The sequence below is a fragment of the Ascaphus truei genome, chromosome 4 (assembly GCF_040206685.1).
Source record: "Ascaphus truei isolate aAscTru1 chromosome 4, aAscTru1.hap1, whole genome shotgun sequence".
Lineage (NCBI taxonomy): Eukaryota > Metazoa > Chordata > Amphibia > Anura > Ascaphidae > Ascaphus > Ascaphus truei.
In genome coordinates, this window is record NC_134486.1 from 70,969,164 (window position 1) to 70,992,864 (window position 23,701).

At 40.4% G+C, this 23,701-nt stretch overlaps 1 protein-coding gene across 2 annotated transcripts in view; it reads left to right on the forward strand.

Annotated features, from left to right (window-relative positions):
- PLCB1 (phospholipase C beta 1) overlaps positions 1–23,701 on the forward strand; it is an 810,170-nt gene that overhangs the window by 670,513 nt on the left and 115,956 nt on the right. For both annotated transcript variants that reach the window (XM_075596018.1, XM_075596020.1), the window contains exons 16-23: positions 6,371–6,467; positions 9,934–10,018; positions 11,473–11,597; positions 13,502–13,656; positions 15,388–15,552; positions 16,498–16,597; positions 18,217–18,321; positions 19,166–19,275. In XM_075596018.1, the coding sequence (XP_075452133.1) occupies positions 6,371–6,467; positions 9,934–10,018; positions 11,473–11,597; positions 13,502–13,656; positions 15,388–15,552; positions 16,498–16,597; positions 18,217–18,321; positions 19,166–19,275 (942 nt within the window). The remainder of the gene's footprint in view (positions 1–6,370; positions 6,468–9,933; positions 10,019–11,472; positions 11,598–13,501; positions 13,657–15,387; positions 15,553–16,497; positions 16,598–18,216; positions 18,322–19,165; positions 19,276–23,701) is intronic.

Below are 23,701 nucleotides of genomic sequence, written 5' to 3' on the forward strand. Positions count from 1 at the left end.
CTTCTGTTTTTAGAGCGTTTACTTCCCATTAAGAAGCGGGACTGCCCCATAAAGACTAAGAGACCATCCCCTAGAGCGCACGCACACATGCCCGTGTGAGTGTTTTATTTATATTCTTGCTCTACATCCTGATATCTTCCTGATAAAATCACAGTTTGCTCATACATTTTGTGTGTATTTTTATTCCGAGGGTGTGACGAACATCAAAGAAGTAGGAGAAAGAAATTACAGACGCAAGGCGGCGAAAGTATCCAGAAGACAGAAAGGAGACGCAAGAAGAAAAAGAGAAGAAGGAAAAGTGAGCCCAAAAGATACCTTTATGCGACAGCATTCGCACAAGGCCGTGTGAGTGTTAAAATTTATTCTACACCCTCAAAACCCTTGAGATTGACATAGAGCATTTTACAACCTTTTTAGGTTATTTATCAGATTTTCACCAGTGCTCCCCCATCCCCCCCTTTTTTCTTGTCTCATTTGTTGAAGGATCCTGGGTAGATCCTTTATTGGGGTTTTTTGAGTCACAGGTGGAAAAGAAGCAGAGGGACACCTTGCCTACTACCAAGGTTGTTATATCCCCCTTTCACTATACCTACCATCTTCCTAGGTAGCGCCCGGGTTTTTGTTCTCCATCCACTTACTGTAACAGTCTTACAGTCTCGGGTGCAAAATAAAAGATACATCATTTTGTCGTTTTGGAAGGTCATTAACAACATCCAATAAAAATACATGCCAGGCAAAAGGATCTAGGTTTTGAATGAGAATAAAGTTGTAAAGTTATATAGTATACACTGAAATGTTATTTCCATCACAGCTGCCCTGCTTTATTCCTCTATGTATTTAACCAGACATTAATAAAGATATGGTGGGTGCAAAAAGTGGCAAACTCTCCACCGTACTGTGTACAGTAAATAAAGATACCACTTGTGGTGCATTTGCATGTCTTAGACAGGTCTGCAACCATGTCTTTCCCCATTATCGCTTAGCAAACAGCGCTTCCACTGCAGCCAGGGATTCTGGGTAATGACATGGAAATGAGTATAGTGTCACTCTTTACTTCTTGTCCATTTTAACATGGACCCTTATGCCCTCATGCCTGCCGTATTACAGAACATGTCAGCACAGCCTGGTTCAAGAAGAGCATAGTCAGTGAACCTACTCACAGACAGCAGTTTCGACCTTTTGGGTCTCATCAGTGTGAGGTTGATTGCTGGCATTGCAATGTGAAGTTGGTACGGGGGTATAACCAGAGATTAAAAAGTTATGGTGGGTGAAATTTTTTTTTGAATATCTGGTACAAATCTCAATATGCTTTATTTAACAGTACGTGGCTGCCATCTACTGGCAAATAGGAACTGCACTTATAAAGAGTTAAAGATTGTTGAGGTCTTGTGTTAGGACACAGAGGGTAGTCATCAAGGGCTACTGTACGGACTTCATACAATACTGCCTATTCACGCAGATAAATATTAGAACATTTTACCATCTACATTCTTTAAAAAGTAGGGTATGGGACTGAGATTTCACATTACATTCTTTCAATTAATACATATAATTGTGACTGTTTTGTGCTCTATTTACTTAAGTGTCCTGAAGTAAAAAGTTCAATAATAATTATTAGCAAAGTCAAATGGAATTTGATTTCCTTTGATTATAATTTTATATATATATATATATATATATATATATATATATTTTTTTTTTTTTTTTTTTTTAAAGTTGTTACACCTCTTTGTGAATAATTAGTTGTATCAAATAGTTTACTTAAAAAAATAATACCTAACTTTATTGGAAATTAAAAATGCAATAATAATCATTAACAAGTACAAAGGGGTTGTACGTAGGGTGCTAATTGTTAATTGGTAATTGTTAAGAACAGTAACAAATAAAGCTGTAACACTTTTTTTTTAAAATAACTATGGGGGAGTGATTAGACTTTAAAGTAGCAAACCCCCGACGCAACCTTTTTATTCATTTACTTTTTTCGTTACAGAAATGGATACAGGGTGTCCCCCATTGCTAAACCCCAGTTCCTGCGATACTTACCCTCTTATGTCCTGTTGTTTCCAGTCCCTTTAAGGAATCAATATGGTGGCCATCCAAGCCTCACTCCCACGGGCCAATAGGAAACCGCATGTGTGCTTGACATGACAGCTTCCTATTGAACGACCCCAGTGGCCATCTTTGATTTTAGTTTTACTTTACTGGCACATAAAAAAAGTAGATATTTTGGTAATCAGGAGGGAGGGGAAGAAAGGTTCCCAAGACCTAGTAAAAACGAGTTTCAGTTCTGGGCGACCCTCCTGTGTCTATTGTACAAAACCAAAAAACTTTCATTTGCTGCCATCTTTTATTTTATTCATGAAATGTAGGTTTATTTTCTAAATCTTAAATGTTTTGCTGCAGTTATGCTGCACCTGGTATAAGCACAGTACCCGGCACGCCAGTGCCCATGTGCTGTACCTGACACGACATGCTACAGTATGTTTGCTTGTTTTCTATGGAGAGAGTGCCGCATTTACCGCTCCCTGGGCTTACATCTTCAGGTTGCTGGGCGTGATCATGTTATCGCTACCACAGCGATCAAATAATGGCGAGCCCCGAAAAGGTGCACTGTAAAGGTATCCCCTTCTCAAACATAGAAAGGTGCATGAAGGTGTCTTATGGAGTAACACTACTTATTAAATATGTGCCAATATGTCATTTATTGTGACCAGAATTATCGAAAAACCCACTAAACCTCAAATTATTCTCACAAATAGTTCATACAGTATCATTGATGTTCAATGACTAATGTCTCCAGTTTGATACACGTATCTGTTTAATTTCTGAAATTAATGAATGAATCCGGCAACTTGAGTGCCTCACTGATTCACTGACATAAAAATAACTGCCCTACGTGTCAGTATCTCTTCAGCTAACACATCACAGTATATCATTTTGTGTCACTAGGTCATGTGATGCAGAATTGTTTACTTTGTTTAACCACTAATTGAACTTACTTGCAATGTACTGTATTGTGAGCCACTATTAACTACTTTGTGTTCCATTAAGTGGTGGGGTTTTTTTTTAATCATCCGCCAAGCAATTTAACGATTATTATTTCTCACTAATTGTTTTTATTTCACAATACAGAATACCCATTTTGAATGGTAGCTACAGAACTACTTTTCTGGCAGAGGAGATTCATAGAAAAGCAAATTGGCTTCTATGCAGCCATGAATACATTACTGCACTGGGACATGAATTGGTAGAAATGTTAGGAATAAATGAGTTAACAATGATACATAAAGTCAATTTAAATGTACATTTTTGACCTTGATAATAAAGTCAGTTGTCTCAGTAGCCAAAGATTTATTATGTTCCTCTTTTTAAACATCTTCTTTGCTCTCCCTCACATCTAGATTCACAAAGCGCTGTTAAATCAGGGCAAATAATGTGACATTACCTAAAACAGGAACGGGCATTATTTTATTATGTTATAACGTCTTATTCCCTAAGCTAATTATATGAAAAAATAATGGCTGTACCAGAGCTAATTAGCATAGGCTTAATGTCATGTTTATTTACGGATAATGCTCATTATTTTCAAATAACATGATGTTACATCATAATCATTTATTTATTTATTTTTTTAGTTAAACCACGTCTCCACTTAAAGGGGCATAGCAATACTTTACAGATAAAGAACAAATTAAAATGATATACAATTAATTTTGTTAGACAGGAAAAGCCAGAAGGAAGATGGAAGTTTTAGGCCTGGGACATAGTAAGTCCAAGCTCGCTGAGGCGGGCTGAGCCGCGCTGAGCAGATGCACTAACCCCCTGCATCTGTCATCAGCGCGGCTATAGTTTCCCCCTCCGCATGCGTGCTGATGCATGCGGAGGCTCAGAAACTTTGGCGAGACAAGCAAGTTTCAAATTTGCTGCTCGGGGAAGCGATGTGAGCGGTCACGTGACCGCTCACATCCAATGGGAGCGAGGGACTAGCCCTGCCTCCCACTCCGCCTCCTGACATGCCTCTGCTCCGCCTCCGCCCCGCCCCCAGAGCGCGCTCACTGCCTCGCCTGCAAGGACAGGAAAAAGCTCAATTTTCAGCAGACGAGGCAGAGCAGGAGCGCGGCTCAGCGCGGCTGAACCCTCTATGTCCCAGGCCTTACACCGAACCTGAAACAGTGGTAAAGTAAATATACACCTGAGCTCTGGTAGTAGGGAGTTCCAGACCTTTGAAGCTGCACACGAGAAGGCCCTCCCACCCAGCGTAGGGTGCAGTACCCTTGGCACAGCGGCCATTACAACCTCCCAGACCCTGAAATAGGACTTGAAGGGGAGAGGGAGAGAATAGTAAGAATAGATGGTAAAAGGATCAGCAGTGTTTTGCTTTCCTTCCTGACGCTCTGGGAACCAAAGCCACCAATGGGGGGAGAGAGAGGCGTGAGTGAGTGAGAGGGGTGAGAGAGAGGGGGAGTGGGTGAGAGGGGTGAGAGAGAGAGGGTGGGTGAGGGAAAGAGGGGGGGGTAAGTGAGAGAGGGGAATTGGTAAGAGAGCTGACAGAATGGGGGAGTGAGTGAGGTAGAGGGTTAAAAGAGAGCAAGAGAGGGAGTTGGTGAGAGAGATCTGAGAGAGGGGGGTAAGAGAGAGAGGGGGCTGAGTGAGAGAGAGGGGGCTTAGTGAAAGGGGCTAGGAGGCATAGGGGAGAGATTAAGGGGTGTGAGTGAGGAAATGAGGGGGAGGGGTGAGTGAAAAAGAGGGGTGAGAGAGAGGGTGGTGAGGGATTCAGTGCGAAAGGTGGGAGGGGTTGACTGAGAGAGGGATGTGTGAGGGGGGTAACTGATAGAGGGAAGAGAGGGCTGGGAGAGGAGGGAGCAGAGAAAGAGAGAGTAGGTGAGTGAGCGGGAGAAGGTGAGAGAGAAAGGGGTGTGAGGGGGAGAGGGCAGAGTGTAAGAGAAAGGGAACTAGCAGGGTTTCTAATGAGGTGGGGGGGGGCTATATATGTATTAACTACTTAGTAGCCAAAGTGGCCAGCTGGTCATGGACAATCCATCGCTATATGGCCACCAAGTTCTACATAGGGGTTTGTCTATTACAATTACCTGCCCCCTTGCTTGCAATGTCTTACTAACTATGACAAATATGGGCAAATATGGGTTTACAACTACCCACCTCCCCCTAGAAAAACTACCTCTGCACCCCAAGGTACTAATAACCCCATCTATAAAAATGTGCTTAATGCCCTTGTGACGGTAGAGGTAAATGTGACTGCTTTTAATAAAGGTCAAGCCTGCCATTACCTAACCTGTCACTATTACATTGGTAATATGTTTGAATATATATCTGTATTGTAAGCCTGGTTGAAGCATTTCAGGAAACAGAGGTTAATGTTCAGCTGGAGTGTTGACAAATGGTCTGTGATCTTTCCAAGTAACTCTTTGCATGTAAATGTGTTCGTTGTTGTATTTCTACCCACCAATCAGGGGCTGGGTCATACTGCAAACATCTGGGGGATTGGAGACCTCGTAGCTAGATCAGATAAGCTCATCTTTAGCTGTGAGTTCTTAGTTACTTAGAAGAGGCAGCTGGAAAGAAGCTGTGAGTAACTGGGAGCAGCCGCAGCGGATCCTGTAGGATGAAAAAACAGGGAAATCTCTTTAGGGTGGTCCCTGCACCCAAATTTATAGAGTTACCCAAGTTTCCCAGTTGTAAGTGTGCGGGTTGATTTACTGTAAATAGTTGTGGATATTTCTTTTTGCAATAAATTAATTTTATAAACTCTGCGTTTCTGTCTGGCGAATTGATCCCTTGATGGCTAATAGGGCTTTATGGCATGGTACAAACAAAAAATATACCATAACAAACAATATAAAAATATACATTTCAATATATAATGTGGTTATTAATTCCTTTAGTGATCTAACTGGCCCTTTCAAGGAGAGCCTAAGTAGCCACATTGGCACCAAAGGTAGTTAATGATCAAATAAAACATCTTACCCCATCCATGTTGCAAGCTTCCGTTTCCTTCAAGGCCAATAACCCCTTGGAATTAATCCACTGTGGTAATCCAAAGGACAGATGCACAACCATACAAAATCCCCCCCCCCCCCAAATAATGTGACTTTACTTAAAGCACATGATGTCATTGGGAAGAGGTTAACAGGTGGTAGCATGCTCTTACCAGCCATGTAACACAGGACCAGATGTCCCAGCAATATCTGACATCATCAGAAAGAGCAGTAAACACACTATTTTCTTGTGTTGCAATCCTTCTACTGTGTATCAAAAAGCGTACAGAAGATTTTTAACGTAGGACAAAATATTTATTCAATAAATGTCTGTATATATTTATATAAACACAATACATTATTTATAATTATAGGGCACAGCTGGAAATGAAGCAAGTGCCACAGAAGAAATGTCTAATCTGGTAAACTACATTCAGCCGGTGAAGTTTGAGAGTTTTGAGATGTCTACAAGTAAGTTACAAAACAAATAACATACATTAGCAATCATTTAACATATACATGGGTAGGGTTTTTCATTTGTAAATGTTATCAACATGTGTGGTTTTATTTCAAATAGGAAACACAATCATTCCCCCGAAAATCCTGGCAGACCATTTTTCCTTAAGCTCTGCGATAGGGAACACTTTCTTCTGTAGAGTGATTTCTTGAATCCCTGCCTCCATGGGCTCCCCTAACACTGGGAAACTTGTCCTAGTACTAAAAATAACAAAGTTGTCCTCCTTACAGGTTAGGAGAGCCTGGGAATCCCCTTCTTCTGGCACCTCCTGGGAATGCAAGACAGTAAGGAAGGGCTGAACCCTGCCATATATAACCTAGGTACCCACCCCTGTTGCTGGGCAGACTAAAGGGTGGGCTAAACATTTTAATCAGATGACCTTCTGACATCTGTCTGAACTAAAGCAGTGAACCCAAGTGATTTAGAAAGGCGCTTTAAACACAAAATGCAAGTGATAAATATGTGATTGTGGTCAATGAATTATTAATTAGTGTAAGGTGAATTAAAACAAAAATCTCAACCTCCAGATGGAATCGTACAGATTCCCTCTAAGAAGTAGATGCATCCAGGGATAGGAGGGAGCATATGTCCGGAACACCCCAAAAAATAAAAGAGAAGTATGTAGTGCAATACAGCTTTAGTTCAATATATAATAAATTGATAAATCTTGGCTCTTACGAAGAACCTACTTACAAGAAGTAAGATATAATACAGCAATAGCAGAAGACCGTCTGACAGCTGGACAAAGCTGTCAGACGGTCTTCTGTTATTGCTGTATTATATCCTACTTCTTGTAAGTAGGTTCTTCGTAAGAGCCAAGATCTATCCATTTATTATATATTGAACTAAAACAGTGCCAGATACTAATCTTTAACTAGAAACATTTTAGATACACAAAGTGCAACAACTAAGGCCTAGGGGAAATTAACTCCTATAATGCCCTAGGGCCCATAACTCAATGGGGTAAATTAGCAAGGGCGCTATATATGATAACGAGCAGTGTACCTAACAATGGAAATCCTCAGACTGTTCATATAAATATTATAATAATAATAGCATGTTTTTGTATAGCGCTGCAAGTTATACGTAGCGCTTTACGGAGACATTTAGCAGGCACAGGTGGAGCTTACAATCTATGTTTTTGGTGCCTGAGGCACAGGGAGATAAAGTGACCTGCCCAAGGTCACAAGGAGCCGACACCGGGAATTGAATACTCACTGAACCGCTCCTTCTCCCTATGTTCATGTTAGTGCATTGAAGTAACGCAGCAATATTTAAGTCATACCAAAAGCTGCTATTACATCCAGACCCTGATTATCATTTTGTTGTTTCTGAGAAAAGCCTAAAACCAATGTACTGAGTATAGGACACAACCCTTTCATTACAAACAGTTACATGTGTCATACAAAGATATATATATTAGGGATCATATAAATGTCTGAATCACATCATAAACTATATTATTTTTTTTAGTGATTAATGCGATATCTTTGTGTGAAGTAATAGGGTATATAATGCAATAATGACTGTATGGGTGTACAATTATGTATATCTATACTGTACATTACTATTTCATTTATTTTAATGTACAGTTAAAATAAATGAAGGATGGAGATTCTTCGTTTATTTTAATTGTACCTTAACATAAATGAAATAAGTTCATCTAATAGTTTAAATAGCAGATATTTAAATTCTGGCTACAGGCCTGCACATGCCTTCTGTTTAGTTTTCAAGTTCCTTTGAAAGTGGATGCGGATTTCGATATTCAATACAAGCAGAAAATGTGTCTAAATCTTACTACTAAAGAGAACTTAATAAATTCTTTATTTTTCTGGAGACTTGCTGGTTTGGCAGAATTAGAGGTAGTTGTATTAATCTGTAACGCACATGAGAAATGCATCCGTAACGCACGTTACAGCTTTGCCAATGCGCATGTGCAGTGTATTGGAGAACGCGTCTCTGCTCCACAAAAATCCCCTGTACTAGCGCTGCTACTTTTATTAACGGACGCCATTTTGCATCTAATTAGCTTTGAGGATACCCGTTAAACTCAAGAAAAATAACGTCCGTTCTCGATCTCGATAATGATCGTTATTAGTGCAAAAGTGACGGGTCTCTGTGGATCGCCCCCAAAGTGCTGTGCTTTTCTAAATGGCAGCTATAGCAACCCAAAGCAGCTTAATACATTGAAACTCATTATAAAGAGCATAAAGAGTGGCTTTTTTTTTAGATGCAGTAAATTTTATCTAATACTACACAACTGATTTATTTAAAACAAATTAAAAATAACACCTGGGGTTTTGTAGGTACAGGCCCTTTAAATTGGAATTAAGTGGAATTGCAGCTTTAAAGGGGCCGTCCCATAAACAAATGAACAAATTGCACTTATAGCATTATGATCACATACTTCATCATATAACTCTAGTGTTGTTTTCTTTTTTTAAATAGAAACAATTCTTTTTCAGTATGTATATGATGTGATATATCTTTAGGGACCCCAATGTGATCTTCTAAATACAGCTCAACCCCCTTACAACGCTGTGCTTGGGGTCCAAAGAATCACATCGCACTATAAGCGGATCGCGTTGGAAATAATGTACAATTGTATGCATTGTACAATAAAGTATTTAAGATACCAATAATCGTGTTGTAAAGTATTCATAAATACGGAAATTGGGAGCCACGCTTGCATCGCATTATGAGCGGATTCGCGTTGTAACAGAACGCGTTATAACGGGGTTGAGCTGTACTTCCCCATATTAACATTTTGGAATTCCTCTTAGATTTTGTTTGACAATGAACAGTAAAAGCCCATAGGTCGCTCTTTACAAAAGGTGCCTATTGGTTCATACAGTATCTGACTGAGAAAAGAATGCTGCAGAAGTTGCAGTTCTAAGAAAGATCAGAGAGAGAGAGAGAGTGAGAGAGACAGAGACAGAGAGAGAGACCTAAAAGGAAGTAGTACATGTGCATTAACATGTCTCCAAAGTTGTAAAACTTCTGGATAATTTAACAATAAATTGGAAGACTAGGATTATCACCCATTATTAGCATATACGGTGTTCAATATGCGGATAGTCCTGGTTTGCACTTTTGCATGGAAACTCCCATTGACGTCAAAGGTAATTTGCGTGCTACTGTACATCTCCCGACTAGCACTATCAATGACTGGGCCCTATGTGTGCTTTACACAAGTATGATCTGACTTGGCATTAAAATAATTCTTGGATTAATTAATCATTTTCATATTTGTGTTACACCCAAGTTAAATCTGAGTCAATATTTTCTGCCTTATCTTAACTAATCCTTTCATATAACTTTAGGATAAGGGTGTAATATAACAGTTTTAATGATAACGCTTGTATTTATCAATGTACAGCCATTCGTAATGCCTACTATTCTTTTTTTTGTCTATTGCAGAACGCAACAAGAGCTTTGAAATGTCTTCCTTTGTGGAAACGAAAGGTCTCGAGCAACTTACAAAATCTCCGGTGGAATTTGTAGAGTATCCTTGATTTCAGATGTGAACGTAAAGTTATTTCCTGATTGGTGCATTGTTACTAAACGGAAGAAAAGGCTGATCTCTGATACTTTCACCTACTATTAGGAGTTGTTTTTGTAGCTCATCTTAATATTAGATTGATGTAAGTTTTATATACAGTAGTAGTTAACTATATATATATCCAATTAAAGAAAAGACCAGAATGGTCTAACTATCTGCACCAGACAAAATAAATGCAAAATAGAGGGTGTTTATTGACCCATAACACACAGGAGCCCAAAGTTTCGGCCAACAAAGCGATCTTCTCCAGACTCTTTATATATATATATATATTTATCTCTGGTAAATGTAATACATTTTTTTGGCCCTTTGTACATTGAAAACATTTTATGTGTCCATCTTGAAAGGTGCCCACATAGCTATCCAGAAAACAACACATTGCAAACAAATGGCCAGTCTAATTGGGTTGTCAAAGGAAATGTAACCATGCTAACAGCAACTATTTGACTGCTTTAATTTTTGAGGAAATTAATTACAAGTTGCGTTACTTAGAGGCCACTGAGTGTGGAGGTCTTTGTCAATCAAGTGTGATATTTACCTGTCGAGGGCGCCCTTTATGATGTTCACTGTATTTCTACTGAGCACTCAAGAGGTTCAAAATCATAGTCAATCCTATTTCTGGTCTCTTAGAAGGTGTTTTAATGTTAAATCTAACTAAATTATCATTATTGAGAACCCTTCCTTCAATACAAAGAAACACCCAGTAGAGATTGGCAAAAGAATTGACCGAAATGCAAATATGCCTCAAAAACTCTTTGCTCATGCAATAGTAGCAAAATCACTTTAATTAAAGAAATAGCTGGCGCTAAAGTTGCGTTTTTGAGGCAAATGTGAACATTGGCAAGTTTTTTTTTATTTTAAACAATATTTAAAAATGTATAAATTATCAATGATTAGAAAAATAAATAAATAAACAAAGAAATAGGAAAAAAAATCAAGGCTGTGTTTTTGCTGCGAAAAAAACAGTGTTTATAGTTTGCACTGCAAAATTGGTTGATTTTGCGCTAAATTTTTATCCTAAAAATTCCTTCAAATAGTTTCTAAAAAATGTAAAAAAAAAGTTAATTTTGACATTCATCCAACTGTACTCTGGTACTATATTACTTGTATTTTATCTCTTGTCCTCAAACTGCCTAAATATATACTGCTTTATCGATCCCAGTCTTCAAATTAAAAAAAAAATTGGCTGAGAGTAAATTATGTTTTTCTGTAATACAAGCTTTGGTATAAATGGTTAGAAAAGTCAGTAATGTTGTTTTCTCTCCTGAACGCAAATCACATTTGTTGTACTTTTGCGATATTCATTATAAGCCATTGGTGAAAGTCTGTTTGAGATACACATTTCCTATTAGTTACTCAAAATAAAATATGAGATTCTCTTAACCAGTTTCTTATAGATATAATAAAATGCAACTAAGTCGAATTTATCCAAAAGGAACACGTGTAGATTCATCAAACTATATGCCTCAGGTCTTTTGGAATGCTGGTTGTCAAATGGTAGCTCTTAACTTCCAAACAATAGGTAAGAACTGTCTATATTTTTCCTATCACTAAATGAGTATAAGGCCATGGGAAAGAAGAACAATAATTGCAGGGCAAATAATATGTTTTTGTTATTTATTTTTACTTTTGATATAGTGGGTAACATTATTTATACTTTGTATGTCTCATTGAAACACAAATATTCATATGATAAAGATTTGGGGCCATGTTCATTAAGAAGTGTTATTGCATAAGACGGCTACATTGCTGGAATACACCTTATGGTCCTGATTAAGTAAATAAACTATAAAAGGCCATATTTTAAAAGTGGTGTAACTCCATAAAACCCCTTTGTGTTGGAAGACACATTTCAGCTCATTGGTTTGAATGGGCCACAATGGGTTATATTTAAGGGTCATTTATTGATCTAAACCATGCTGGACAGTATCTTATACAGTATATATATATTGAAAGTCCACTGTAGTATATGTTATGATAATTGCTTTACAACTCTTAAAGGCCCAAATATCTTCTATGTTGCAACTCCTGTAGATTTATTTATCTTAGCTACAATGTAGAGCAGGTTTGAACCTCCTCTGAATAGCCTCAAACAAAAGCTTTGTACTGTACGTCATATATTCTTTGGTGTGTGTGTGTGTGTGTGTGTGTGCGCGTGTGCTCGTGCGCGTGCGCGTGTGCGTGTGTGCGTGTGTGTGTGTGTGTTATGCTTCTTGACCTAGATTTGGAAAGCTTGTTCGTGAATAATTAAAAACAAAACCTGTTAAATGGTAAAGAAGATGTTACATGGGTGAGTGATTTCACTTCATCACATGAACAAAAATACTGCTAAGTGGGAAAAAAAAGCTTTTAACTCCCAAGTAAGAAGCCTTGAGTCATATCTCAATATTTAAGTAATATGTCCATGACGACTGAACTTGTCCCATTTTATCTACCTGCCTTTTACTGGATTATTGACCAGTAATGCTACGTAGTGATAATACCTGAGTTTTAATAAAATAAAAGCACCCTAGCTACGATTTTTAACGTTGATCCATAATTGAAAGTAGGATCGCGCAGTGTTTGAGTCAAAAATATTTTGTTGTACCCTATCAAACTAATAATCCTCAGTTTCATTGTGCTATGTTGTGTTCCTGGAATGCTGAGCCTTGAAAAACAAAGTCTAAAGGATGGATTCAAATGACTGCTCCTGTAGGTAATACTGCGAATACAGTACATGCGAACATTGTGCGGCAGGCAGGACTCCACCCTACCCACATAGCGCTATCAACCCCACTCCTCTATGGTCTATGAACAGCTGCAATGTTTTCCTGCATTCACTGCTGGCAGCTGTCATCCAGTATCCCATGGGTGGCCAACACCAGTCCTCAAGGGCCAACAAATGGTCAGGTTTTAAGGATATCCCTGCTTCAGCACAGGTTGACTGAGCCACCTGGGCTATAGCAGTTATATCCTTAAAACCTGACCTGTTGGTGGCCTTTGGGGACTGGAGTTGGGCACACCTGCAGTATACAATGCAATGTAGTGGGTGCTTTTCAAAGCTCTCGGACCCCGCGGGCCAATAGGACGTTTCCTATTGGCTCATGTGACCGTGGGCTTTAAACTGCAGGAAACTGCAGGAGATACCAGCACCCCCTGCGCAGGTAAGTATCTCTGGAAGCAGGTGATACCCGCGGCTGAAATTAATGGGGTTCAGCCCCAGAGATCCCCTATTTCAAATCTGTATTAAAAGAAACCACAAAAAAAACCCACAAAAAAACCACTTGAATTACTCCTTTAAGCTGTTAGTACAATTGCATTTGTATTTCATTAATTTAACTATCTTTTTAATGACAATTTACTGCCAATGCTATTTACTCATGTGTTTTTCTATTAACACATCCAATTATGTAAATTTCATAGAATGTATTGTTTCTTTGTTTACAGATTTGGCTATGCAACTGAATATGGGAATGTATGAAAACAACGGCAAATGTGGATACAGACTAAAGCCAGAGTTTATGAGAAGGCCAGACAAACATTTTGACCCATTTACTGAAACAACTGTAGATGGAATAGTCGCAAACACAATTTCTGTTAAGGTATAATTGTATCTGTTTAGATTCACTGTGGAACAATTTCCTATAGTGTGAACTTAAGAACAAGCATACACCACACATTTATACAAGTGTTGGTTATAGATAGAAGCACAACTCCAATGCACACATTATATTTATTTTTATACTAACCAAGTTCTTTTAAATTTGCTGCAACCAATTAAGTAAACTAATTTTTACAAAATCAGTCAACATTTTGAAGAGCATACCAGTCCCTACTGGAAACAGTTTTTAAAGAATAGGATTTGTCCTTTTAAAGCTCATAATTACAGTAGCAATCACAACGTCTGTAAATACATAATATTATAGTTACATAGTAACATGGGAAAAGACTTGATATAAGTGCAATACTGTACTTACAGTACCACGTGGTGGTTTACAATTGTAAACAAACTACACTATGTTTTTGCTTTCTTTTGTTTTTTCCTGACACCGCGCCTAGGAACCTTTACTAAAGAACATAGTTACATAGGTACATACTGTAGGTACATAGATACATAGTTACATAGGTACATAGTTACATAGTAGATGAGGTTGAAGAAAGACATATGTTCATCAAGTTCAACTTATGTTAAATTTAGACGACAGATATTTATCATCTAATGATATCTCATAAGGGGTAAATAAATTCCTTCCTGACTCCAAATATTGGCAATCAGAATATTCCCTGGATCAACATCCTTCCCATGTTTACTTATTTGGTATATCCCTGTATAGCTTTCTTTGCTAAAAAAAAAAAGATATCCAACCTTTTTTTGAAGATATCTATTGTATCTGCCTTCACAGTCTCCATGGGTAAAGAAGTAGAAGTTCCGTTTTCTACAATATACTGTACATTGTGACCAGTCAGCATGTGAGAAATGATATGTGCACATACTGTATGGTACAGTATATGTTTGGAACATTTTTAGTTACAGACTTGTGGAACTCTGTACTCATTTTTGAACAGCTTCTTTAGCAGATCCCTTAAGAGCAGAGGTTAATGCCACCTCAGACATGGCCGGATATATGTGATGCAAAGAGAAAGGAAAACTGCACTAGTTATTGGGGCAAGTAGAATAAATATCACTATACAGAGGCGGCACACTTTATTCTCACCTGGCAAGTGCCGCAAGCCGGGAGGTGTCCCGGCTTGCTCGTTTATTTCCCTCGGCGTGCCGCGCGTCATCAATGCGCGGCCACACTTCATCGGGAGCGTGCGCGCATGGCGCGCATGCCCAGGGCTCCCCGAGAGAGCCCTGGTGTCCCGCGATGTGGGGGATGGCGGTGGGGGGCTCCTTGGAACCCGGCGGACCCGGAGAGGGGAGGGGGAAGCCCTGATCGGAGGACCGATCATCCGAGGCTCCGGCGCGCGCCCGGGACACCTCGGCGCGCGCCCGGTTTCTGTTGCGGCCGAGACCGGGCAAAGGTAAGAATAAACTCGGCCGCAACAGTATTATTACACTGACTATCTTCTCCTATTCCACTCCCCAAGATGCTGAGTGGTTCATATGGTGCAAAGTACCGCCATACTAAAAAGTGTTGCAGAGTCAAAATGACACAATTTGTTTTTGGATCAATTCAAGAGTTTTCCACAATGAATATATAACCCCCACAGTGCTTGAATGGCTCACCACAGTTAAAAAAAAGCTCGGTTGCACTTGCGCAGTTACAGTATCATAGTGTTGCAAATGTAGATTTTTGTCAAGTTTCTAAATGTATTCTTTTCTCTTTCAGATCATCTCAGGCCAATTCCTCTCAGATAAGAAAGTCGGCACGTATGTAGAAGTGGACATGTTTGGACTACCTGTGGACACAAGGCGAAAAGCTTTCAGAACAAAGACTTCCCAAGGCAATGCTGTTAATCCTGTGTGGGAAGAAGAACCCATAGTATTTAAAAAGGTTACACTATTTTGATTATATATCACTTCTCTTACCCATGAATCATTTTTCTAGGGTCATAAAATCTTTCACATTAAATGAGGTAAATAGGATTTTAATAACAGTTTATTTTATTCCAGTCAGTAGAGATGGGCGAATTTTCTTTGGCAGATTTGGAGCCGCCCCGGATCGGTCGGTTCCTTTGCTCCACAGATTTCAGCAGATCAGTCTCAAAAATGGTGATTCGCCTTTAGCAGTTTTTTTTTTAATCACTGACAATCTATCTGTGGATTCCCCAATCCACTGATGGATTTTAAGAATCCGTCACCGGATTATGGAATCCGCAAATGGATTGTTAAAATCCACCAGCAGATTGTACCCAATGGCAGTTGTGGATTGATCTGAGCAGATTGAAACCGTAACAGTCCGATGGCTGATTTTACACGGCGGAACAGATTTTGAATCGCAAATTCGGAAAAATCCGGGAAACGGATTTGGACTGGTTCTCCCATCTCTACCAGTCACTTGAGATATTATTGAATCAATTTTTCCCTGTGATCTGTGTTACCAGGGGTAAAGGATGTTCTATCATGGTTCAATGACAGGGGATCATTTATAAAACAGCAGTTTATAAACCCCAAGCAAGTAAAGCAATGTACTGTAGTTCTATGGGCTAACTATGCAGTGCAGCTACTTAACTACTACTTTTTGAGCAAGGCATTTTAAGGAATAGAAGAACAGCTGCCTTATGCACATGATATGCACATGTGAATATTAGTTGCACAATTGTCTACGTATCTAGAGATTTCCTTACCTCTTAAAAAAGATGTATGTGCAAAAACCTAGATTTAGTAACATCATAAATTGTCAGTGGTCAAAAGAGAACTGTGGATGGGTGGGACAGCATTTCCAAAAGTACTTTTGTCTTCCCTATTTTAGCTCTGTTTCTGTGCTTGTTGCTTGCAGGTAGTTTTACCATCTCTAGCGTGTCTCAGAATAGCTGCATATGAAGAAGGAGGCAAATTCATAGGCCACCGGATATTACCTGTTTCAGCCATTCGGCCAGGTAGGTTCATATTATGCTCAGTGAGATACATGAGTTTAAATTGCTACTTTTGCAAAGACCTGTTTCGGTTGTGAATATACTGTATACTGTATATATGTGTATGTTATATCTGGCACAGTGGTTCTAAACCTCGCACTTAGCCAGACCTGGTTTATAACCACTCCACATTCAACTCACTTGCAAATTAGGTGCATTCACCTGTGTGGAAGTGCAGTAGTATTCCTAAAATCTGCTGTCGCTGGTGGGTCCCTGAGGGGTTTGAGAACCACTGAAAGTAACATATATATATTTTTTATGTAATAAAAATAAATATCTTTCATTGACATTGCATAAAGATGTAATCAAACATTTCACAATTATGACTTGGTTCCTTCATGCAAGGCTTCACATGGAAGGGTCTCCACATTACATTCTAGCTTTCAACGCCATCTATGTGACTATCCATCCAAGCACTTCATAACAGTTAGAGAGTTATGAAGATTTTACTTTGGCTTAGAAAGTAGAGGTAAATATTTAGTCTGTATTTTAAACCATTGGAAAAATATCCATGCACTGTATATGTAAAGAATGAAAAATATTGAAGGTGCTGTCCTTCCTAAAATCAAAATGAACTAATGCCAGTTATACTCTGTTCAGAGAAAATCGGACCCCTTTAGTTTTTCATCATATTTTATATATTTCATGCCCAATCCCAATAAAAATGTGCACAATTGTAGGTCTGTTATGTAGATTAACACTACAGTATATAAGAAGCACAACGTAGACAATTAGCTGATGTTAACTAAATTTATGTCACTGTATTATATCAACAAGTACCAGATACACTACAGTAGGGTCATGTTCATTAAACGATAAATAAAGAGTTCTTCCTTCGTAGCTCGTAAATGTGTTAAACTGCTGTAATATAATCTGAAACAATAAAAAGTTTGAGTTCAAATTATTGTACGAAGTGTGTTCAAAATGTCCTCCTGCTGTAACATACACCTGAAGACGAGAACGCCACTGTCTGATTGCATAATCGATAACATGTTGATCTAGCTGTTTCCACCCCTGAACGATACGTTGTTTTACGAATTAGTTTTTTCAGTCCTCCTCGCCACCATCTTTATCAGGATACATTTTATGTAAGCATTTTGGACCATAATTCAGACTCTGTCTCAAGCACTTTATAACGTGCTTCTCTTCTTCGCTAAACACCATTTTGTAACTATGCACTTGTGAGATCATGAGTCACCAATTCCAAATAATATTTATTAGATTATCAAATAATTCTTAAATATAATAATCTACGGTGACGGACCTATAATTGCTCAAATGTTCATGAAAATTGAGTGATTTTCTGGCAAGATATGGCAAAAAATAAAAGAGTGCCTCTTGTTTTCTGAACACAGTGTGTATTTGGGCGTTAAATTAAGAAACGCAATGTTTTTAAAAGGCACATACTGTATACTGTATACTGTAAATGTAAAATACACATTTTTGTTATACAGTATGTGTAAAAAAAAATATTTTGTCTAAAGAATTCCTTTAGTTACATCTGTAACTTGATTCATAACCTGAGATGATCTGCAAGTTCTGCAGTATGTACAAAATATAAACATTGTATTTTTCTTTCCCAGGTTATCATTACATTTGTTTGCGAAATGAGAAAAATTTGCCTCTGACACTCCCGGCAATCTTCGTTTGCATAGCTGTGAAAGATTATGTTCCTGATACATTTGCAGGTACAATATGCTGCTGTAATGTTGTTTCAAGATGTCACCTCTCCCAGCACTGAGCATTACATTTGTTATTATTGGAAATTCTGAAAAACATCAATAAATGAATTAGCTTTATTATTACTGGTGAAATACCTTTCACTGGCAGTTACTAAAAAATCTTGGAGAAACTCCACAGCGATGCTTCAAGAAAAAAGGTAAGCAGGAAGTTTTGGACTGTTACTTTAGAAAAATGACAACTGTATAACAATGGATAACCAATGGAAGTACTGGTGAAGATTTCCTGATGTCCATTCATAAAAGGAATAATTCCTACGGGGTGAGTGTCTGAAGACTGAGTATGGCATACTGGCTGTGGTGATGCTGCTTTCACAGTGACATGTATATGTAATACAATGAATTAGGGGACACCAAAGGCGCTTGGAGGTGGAGGCTGTTAGAACCCCCGTTCTCTCTCCCCTGTATGTCACTGGTGTTGGAGAGTCCAAGTATATATAAAATGCGACCTCCGGTTCCTGGCTCTATGAGTACAATCAATGCACAGGATACACAGTTCTGTGATATAAAATAGGAGTACTCACTCCATTCACAGTCCACGTGGATGTATTAGCGTGCTCCAACTGATGTAGAAGACAGGGAAAAAGTGGTATTTAGGTTGTGCACTGCTGCAAAACTTTTTTACTGGCAGTTATTAGTGGAATAATGGTTCTGTTCAAACAGATCTACATATCATTATGATTAATATTCAGTGTTGTACTAATAAATTGGAATTGACACTTCTTAGGTATCGTTTATATATGGGTTCTTCTTGCAGCGCTTTTAATGACCTGTTTTTCTTTTCCTTTCGTAGATGTGATAGAAGCTTTATCTAATCCAATCAGATATGTAAACTTGATGGAGCAGAGAGCAAGACAGTTGGCTGCCCTTACTTTAGACGATGAAGAAGAACTAAAGAAAGAGGTAAAGTACGATATTTGGCGGCACAAGATAATGTCTTCTTTAGAGTCCTGACTTCTAGACATGGTGCGAATTTTGGGGCGGATTTCAATCCACCTTAGATCGCAGGGTTCTTTGGTCCACGGATCTCCACGAAGTAATCTCAAAAAGGGCGATTCGTCTTTTTTGGATTTTTTTATATCACCGATAATCAAATCCGCGGATTCCGCAATCCGCTGGTGGTTTTAACGAATCCAATTTTGCTGTATTACGGATTGTATTCTTAAAATCCACCAGTAGATTGTATCCAATGGCAGATTTTGATTAATCCGCATGGATTGAAACTGGAACAATCCGCTGACAGATTTTACGCTGCGGAATGGATTTTGAATGGAAATGTCGGGAAATTCCATGAAATGGATTTTGACAGTTTCGCTTATCTCTACTGACTTAAAGAAGTCAAATTGCTATTTCTATGGTTGAAAAGTGCTAATCAAGTTGACGTCTTCATTTCAACTGTTAAGAAAACCCAAAGTAGTACCGAAAGCACGAGTGAAAAGCCAGTAAAGCATTAATCCCATAAACCTGAATTCTTATGTTTGGTTAGTTGCTTAATTGTGTATACATTATCCTGTATATGAATGATCAAATATAACAAACACATTTCTGTAAAGTTTCATAATTATAAATAGGCACAAGAAAATGAGATATCACTGCACTGTCGTATTAGAGTAATTGTATGGCTTTTTAATTACTAACAGGTATTTCTTATCAATTTAGTGAATCATTAAATATATTTGTATTCTCTCCAAACTGCTCCACTCCATATCTCCCAACCATTTACATATCTCCTCAATTCTCAAGTCATCTTTTCCCATTTGTCACTATATTCCTCTTTTTCCCTATATCCATACTTTGTCTCCATCACCCTTTATTCACAGGGGCGGCGGGTAAGACAGTAAATCATTTGGGCTGCACATTTTCATGATGGCAGCACCACAAGTCTTTTCAAGCCTTCCTCACCACCTGTATATGGGAAGCGGAAAAGGCATCAAAGGGCCAAATGATTCCAGCCACTGAGAACTTTGCACATCAATTTGTGGGATATTTTAAATCCAATCATTGCTTCCTTGACTATAATGGGGGAAAGGAAAATCATGTGCTACCCGACTCCACCGCTGCCTGGGTGCCATTCATTACATCCAAAGGGCATGAGACGTATGGAAAGAAGTAACAGAGATGGAAGTGGCTCTGAACGTAACATTTACACTAAGATGAGGATAAAATGTAAAGTCCTGTAGTAGGTGAGGGTGAAAATAAAATGCAAACAATACAGCATGTTCTTTATACTTAAGCTACAGATGTAGTAAGCCTTATAGTGATGGCGACGGCGACGCAACGTTGCGCCAAAACAAATTCCTTGAGTCTGTAGCATGCGCTTATAGTAGGTGCGACGGAGCGACAGAGCGACCTAAATCTATGTAGTCAGTAGAATTTGATTTTTACAGCAATGGTCTCACCATGTGACAGACTATAAACCAATCAGATAGCTTCTGATGCAGGGAGATGGGGGATGTGTGTGTGAGTGCAGGGAGAGGGGGGTATGTGTATGAGTGCAGTGCAGGGAGAGGGTGTGTGTGTGTGTGTGTGTGTGTGTGTGTGTGTGTGTGTGTGTACAGGGAGTGTGTGTGTGTGTGTGTGTGTGCAGGGAGAGGGTATGTGTGTGAGTGCAGGGAGAGGGGAGATGTGTGTGTGTGTTGTGCAGGGAGAGGGGAAATGTGTGTGTGAGTGCATGGAGGGGGGATGTGTGTGTGAGTGCAGGGAGAGGGGGGATGTGTGATGTGCAGGGAGAGATGGGATGTGTGTGTGTGTGTGTGTGTGTGTGTGTGTGTGTGTGTGTGTGTGTGTGTGTGTGTGTGTGTGCGCGCAGGGAGAGGGGGATGTGTGTGAGTGCAGGGAGAGGGGGGATGTGTGTGAGTGCAGGGAGTGGGGGGATGTGTGTGTGAGTGTAGGGAGAGGGTGTGTGTGTGTGTGTGTGTGTGTGAGTGCAGGGAGATGGGGGGATGTGTGAGTGCAAAGGAAAGGTGGGATGTGTGTGTGATGTGCAGGGAGAGGGGGGATGTGTGTGTGAGTGCAGGGAGAGGGGGGATGTGTGTGTGAATGCAGGGAGAGGGGAGATGTGTGTGTGATGTGCAGGGAGAGGGGGGATGCGTGTGTGCGTGTGTGCGTGTGTGCGTGTGTGCGTGTGTGCGTGTGTGCGTGTGTGCGCGTGTGCGCGTGTGCGTGTGTGCGTGTGTGCGTGTGTGCGTGTGTGTGTGTGTGTGTGTGTGTGTGATCAGGCCCGCCAACAGGGGGGGGAGGGGCGTGCCCGTTTTCTAAAAAATAAAGTGGCGATTCCTGTGTGCTTGCTCAGAGCCGAGGTCCCGGCGCGCATGCGCAGGGAAAGCAGGGTGTCTGGCCTGCTGCCTGTGGACCCACTTCCCTCCGCTCCTAACGTGGGATGGAGGAGAAGCGCCATTGCGAGCCTGCGCCCGCCAACCCAGCTCCCCCCGCACCCACTTCCTGCAGCAGCCACGGAATTAGCCCGCCACTCTTGCCCCCCCCCAGCCGCCTACCTCCCACGACTCCTCCTGGGCAGCAGCTGCGCGGATATCAGGGGCAGGGGAGGGGAAGCGTCTGGTGGGCAAGGAAGCAGCACCCACCCGGTCAAGGTCAGTCACCCACCCAGGCAGTCACTCACTCACCCACCTACCCACTCAGTCACCCACCCAGTCACTCTCCTACCCAGTCACTCAGTCACCCACCAAGTCACTCAGTCACCCACTCAGGCAGTAAAGCAGTCAGTCATGGACATTCAGTCACCCAACCAAGCAGTCAGCCACCCAGTCACCCACTCAGCCACACACTCAATCAGTCACCCAGCCAGTCAGTCTGCCACAGCTCCATTATGGTAGAAAATGTCCCCACTATCGCAAACATTTGCTTTTTGGTCTGTGATGCCAATGACAGTACGCAGGGCCGGCTTTAGAGCAAGGCAACCGCCTTGGACCCTGCGACTTCGAGGGCCCTGTGCTCCCTCCTCTCCCTCCTGTCGGTGCTAGGATCCAACTTTCATCCGACCAGTGGGGGAGCTGAGGGACCCCACCCTCCTCTTCCAGTTCCCCTCTCCAGTCGGAAGTTGGATCCCGGGGCTGTCAGGAGGAAGAGGAGAGCGCGCAGGGCTCACGGACCGGCAGAGAGGTATGTAGGTATGTGGCATGTGTTTGTCCGGGCGCGCGCTCTTACCTTCTCCGTGGCGGGCCGCCTCCTGCAACATCGCGTTGCCATGGCAATGCTACATCCTGGTGTCATATGATGTCACGTAGCCATGGCAATGTGACATCATGACGGTGCGTTGCCATTGCAATGTGACACCACCTGGTGCCGCGACGCTGCAAGAGGGGGGATGCTCATCAAGTTAAGTCCCCCTTTTTCTTACAGGGTGGACCCCGCTGCCAGCATGTCGCCTTGGGCCGCGCAAAGCCTAAGGCCGGCAATAAGTCTTGCTATATCTGTATACAAGTTGCCATATACTGAAGGTTTCTGGTTCTGGTAGGTTTCACTATGGAAGTAACACAATTGTAGCTTAATGGACTTTGGTATTTAACCCTTTGGTTGCCCTTATGACTTATTTGTTAGCCCCACCCCCTTTTTCCCACATGGCTAATGGAAAAACAATGGTGTCTGCTCCTGCTGGGGCGTTGTGTGTGTGTGTCCCATTAAATGCCCAGTGGGAGTAGTAATGTCTGCTACATCTGAACCCTTGCTGCCATGATGGCTGACATTCATAGGGCTGTTATGATATGTAGAGTGCGTTATGCTATTTTTGCTCGTTTGCTAGGGGGAGAACATGTTCACCTCCCCTCCACTACCATTCACTGCACTGGCTGCGACCACGTGATTTCTATCCCAATCGACCATGCGGTCCATAATGGTTCATGACTATTTCCAGTTTCAGGTCTTCTAGCAGTAGTTATTTAGCATTTCCAGTTTCAATGAATTGTATTTTCCATTACCAATTACTGCAGGATTCTTGAGACTGACTGTCTAAAGCTGAAAGGAACAAACGTTTGTTTGTTTTTTCATTTAAGTTGTAGAGGAAAATAGACACAGCAGCCTTCATTTTGATACATCACAAAAGGCATGTTCTTGTACTTTATAAATGAGGTTTTGGGGGGGAAATTGATATGTCATTTATGCCCACAGACTAAGTGATTTTTATGTTTTCAATTTAGGCAGCCGCTTTAAAAGTGAAATGGGTGCATTCAATTTACATGTAAAAAATAAAATGTTATTTTGTTTAAATTATGAATCACATAATGCTGGCTGACCTACTTTTGGTAAGCAACAAATCTGTATCCACTAAGTGAGGTTAGCTTAGGAAACATATGGTGCTCGTTTACTTACATCC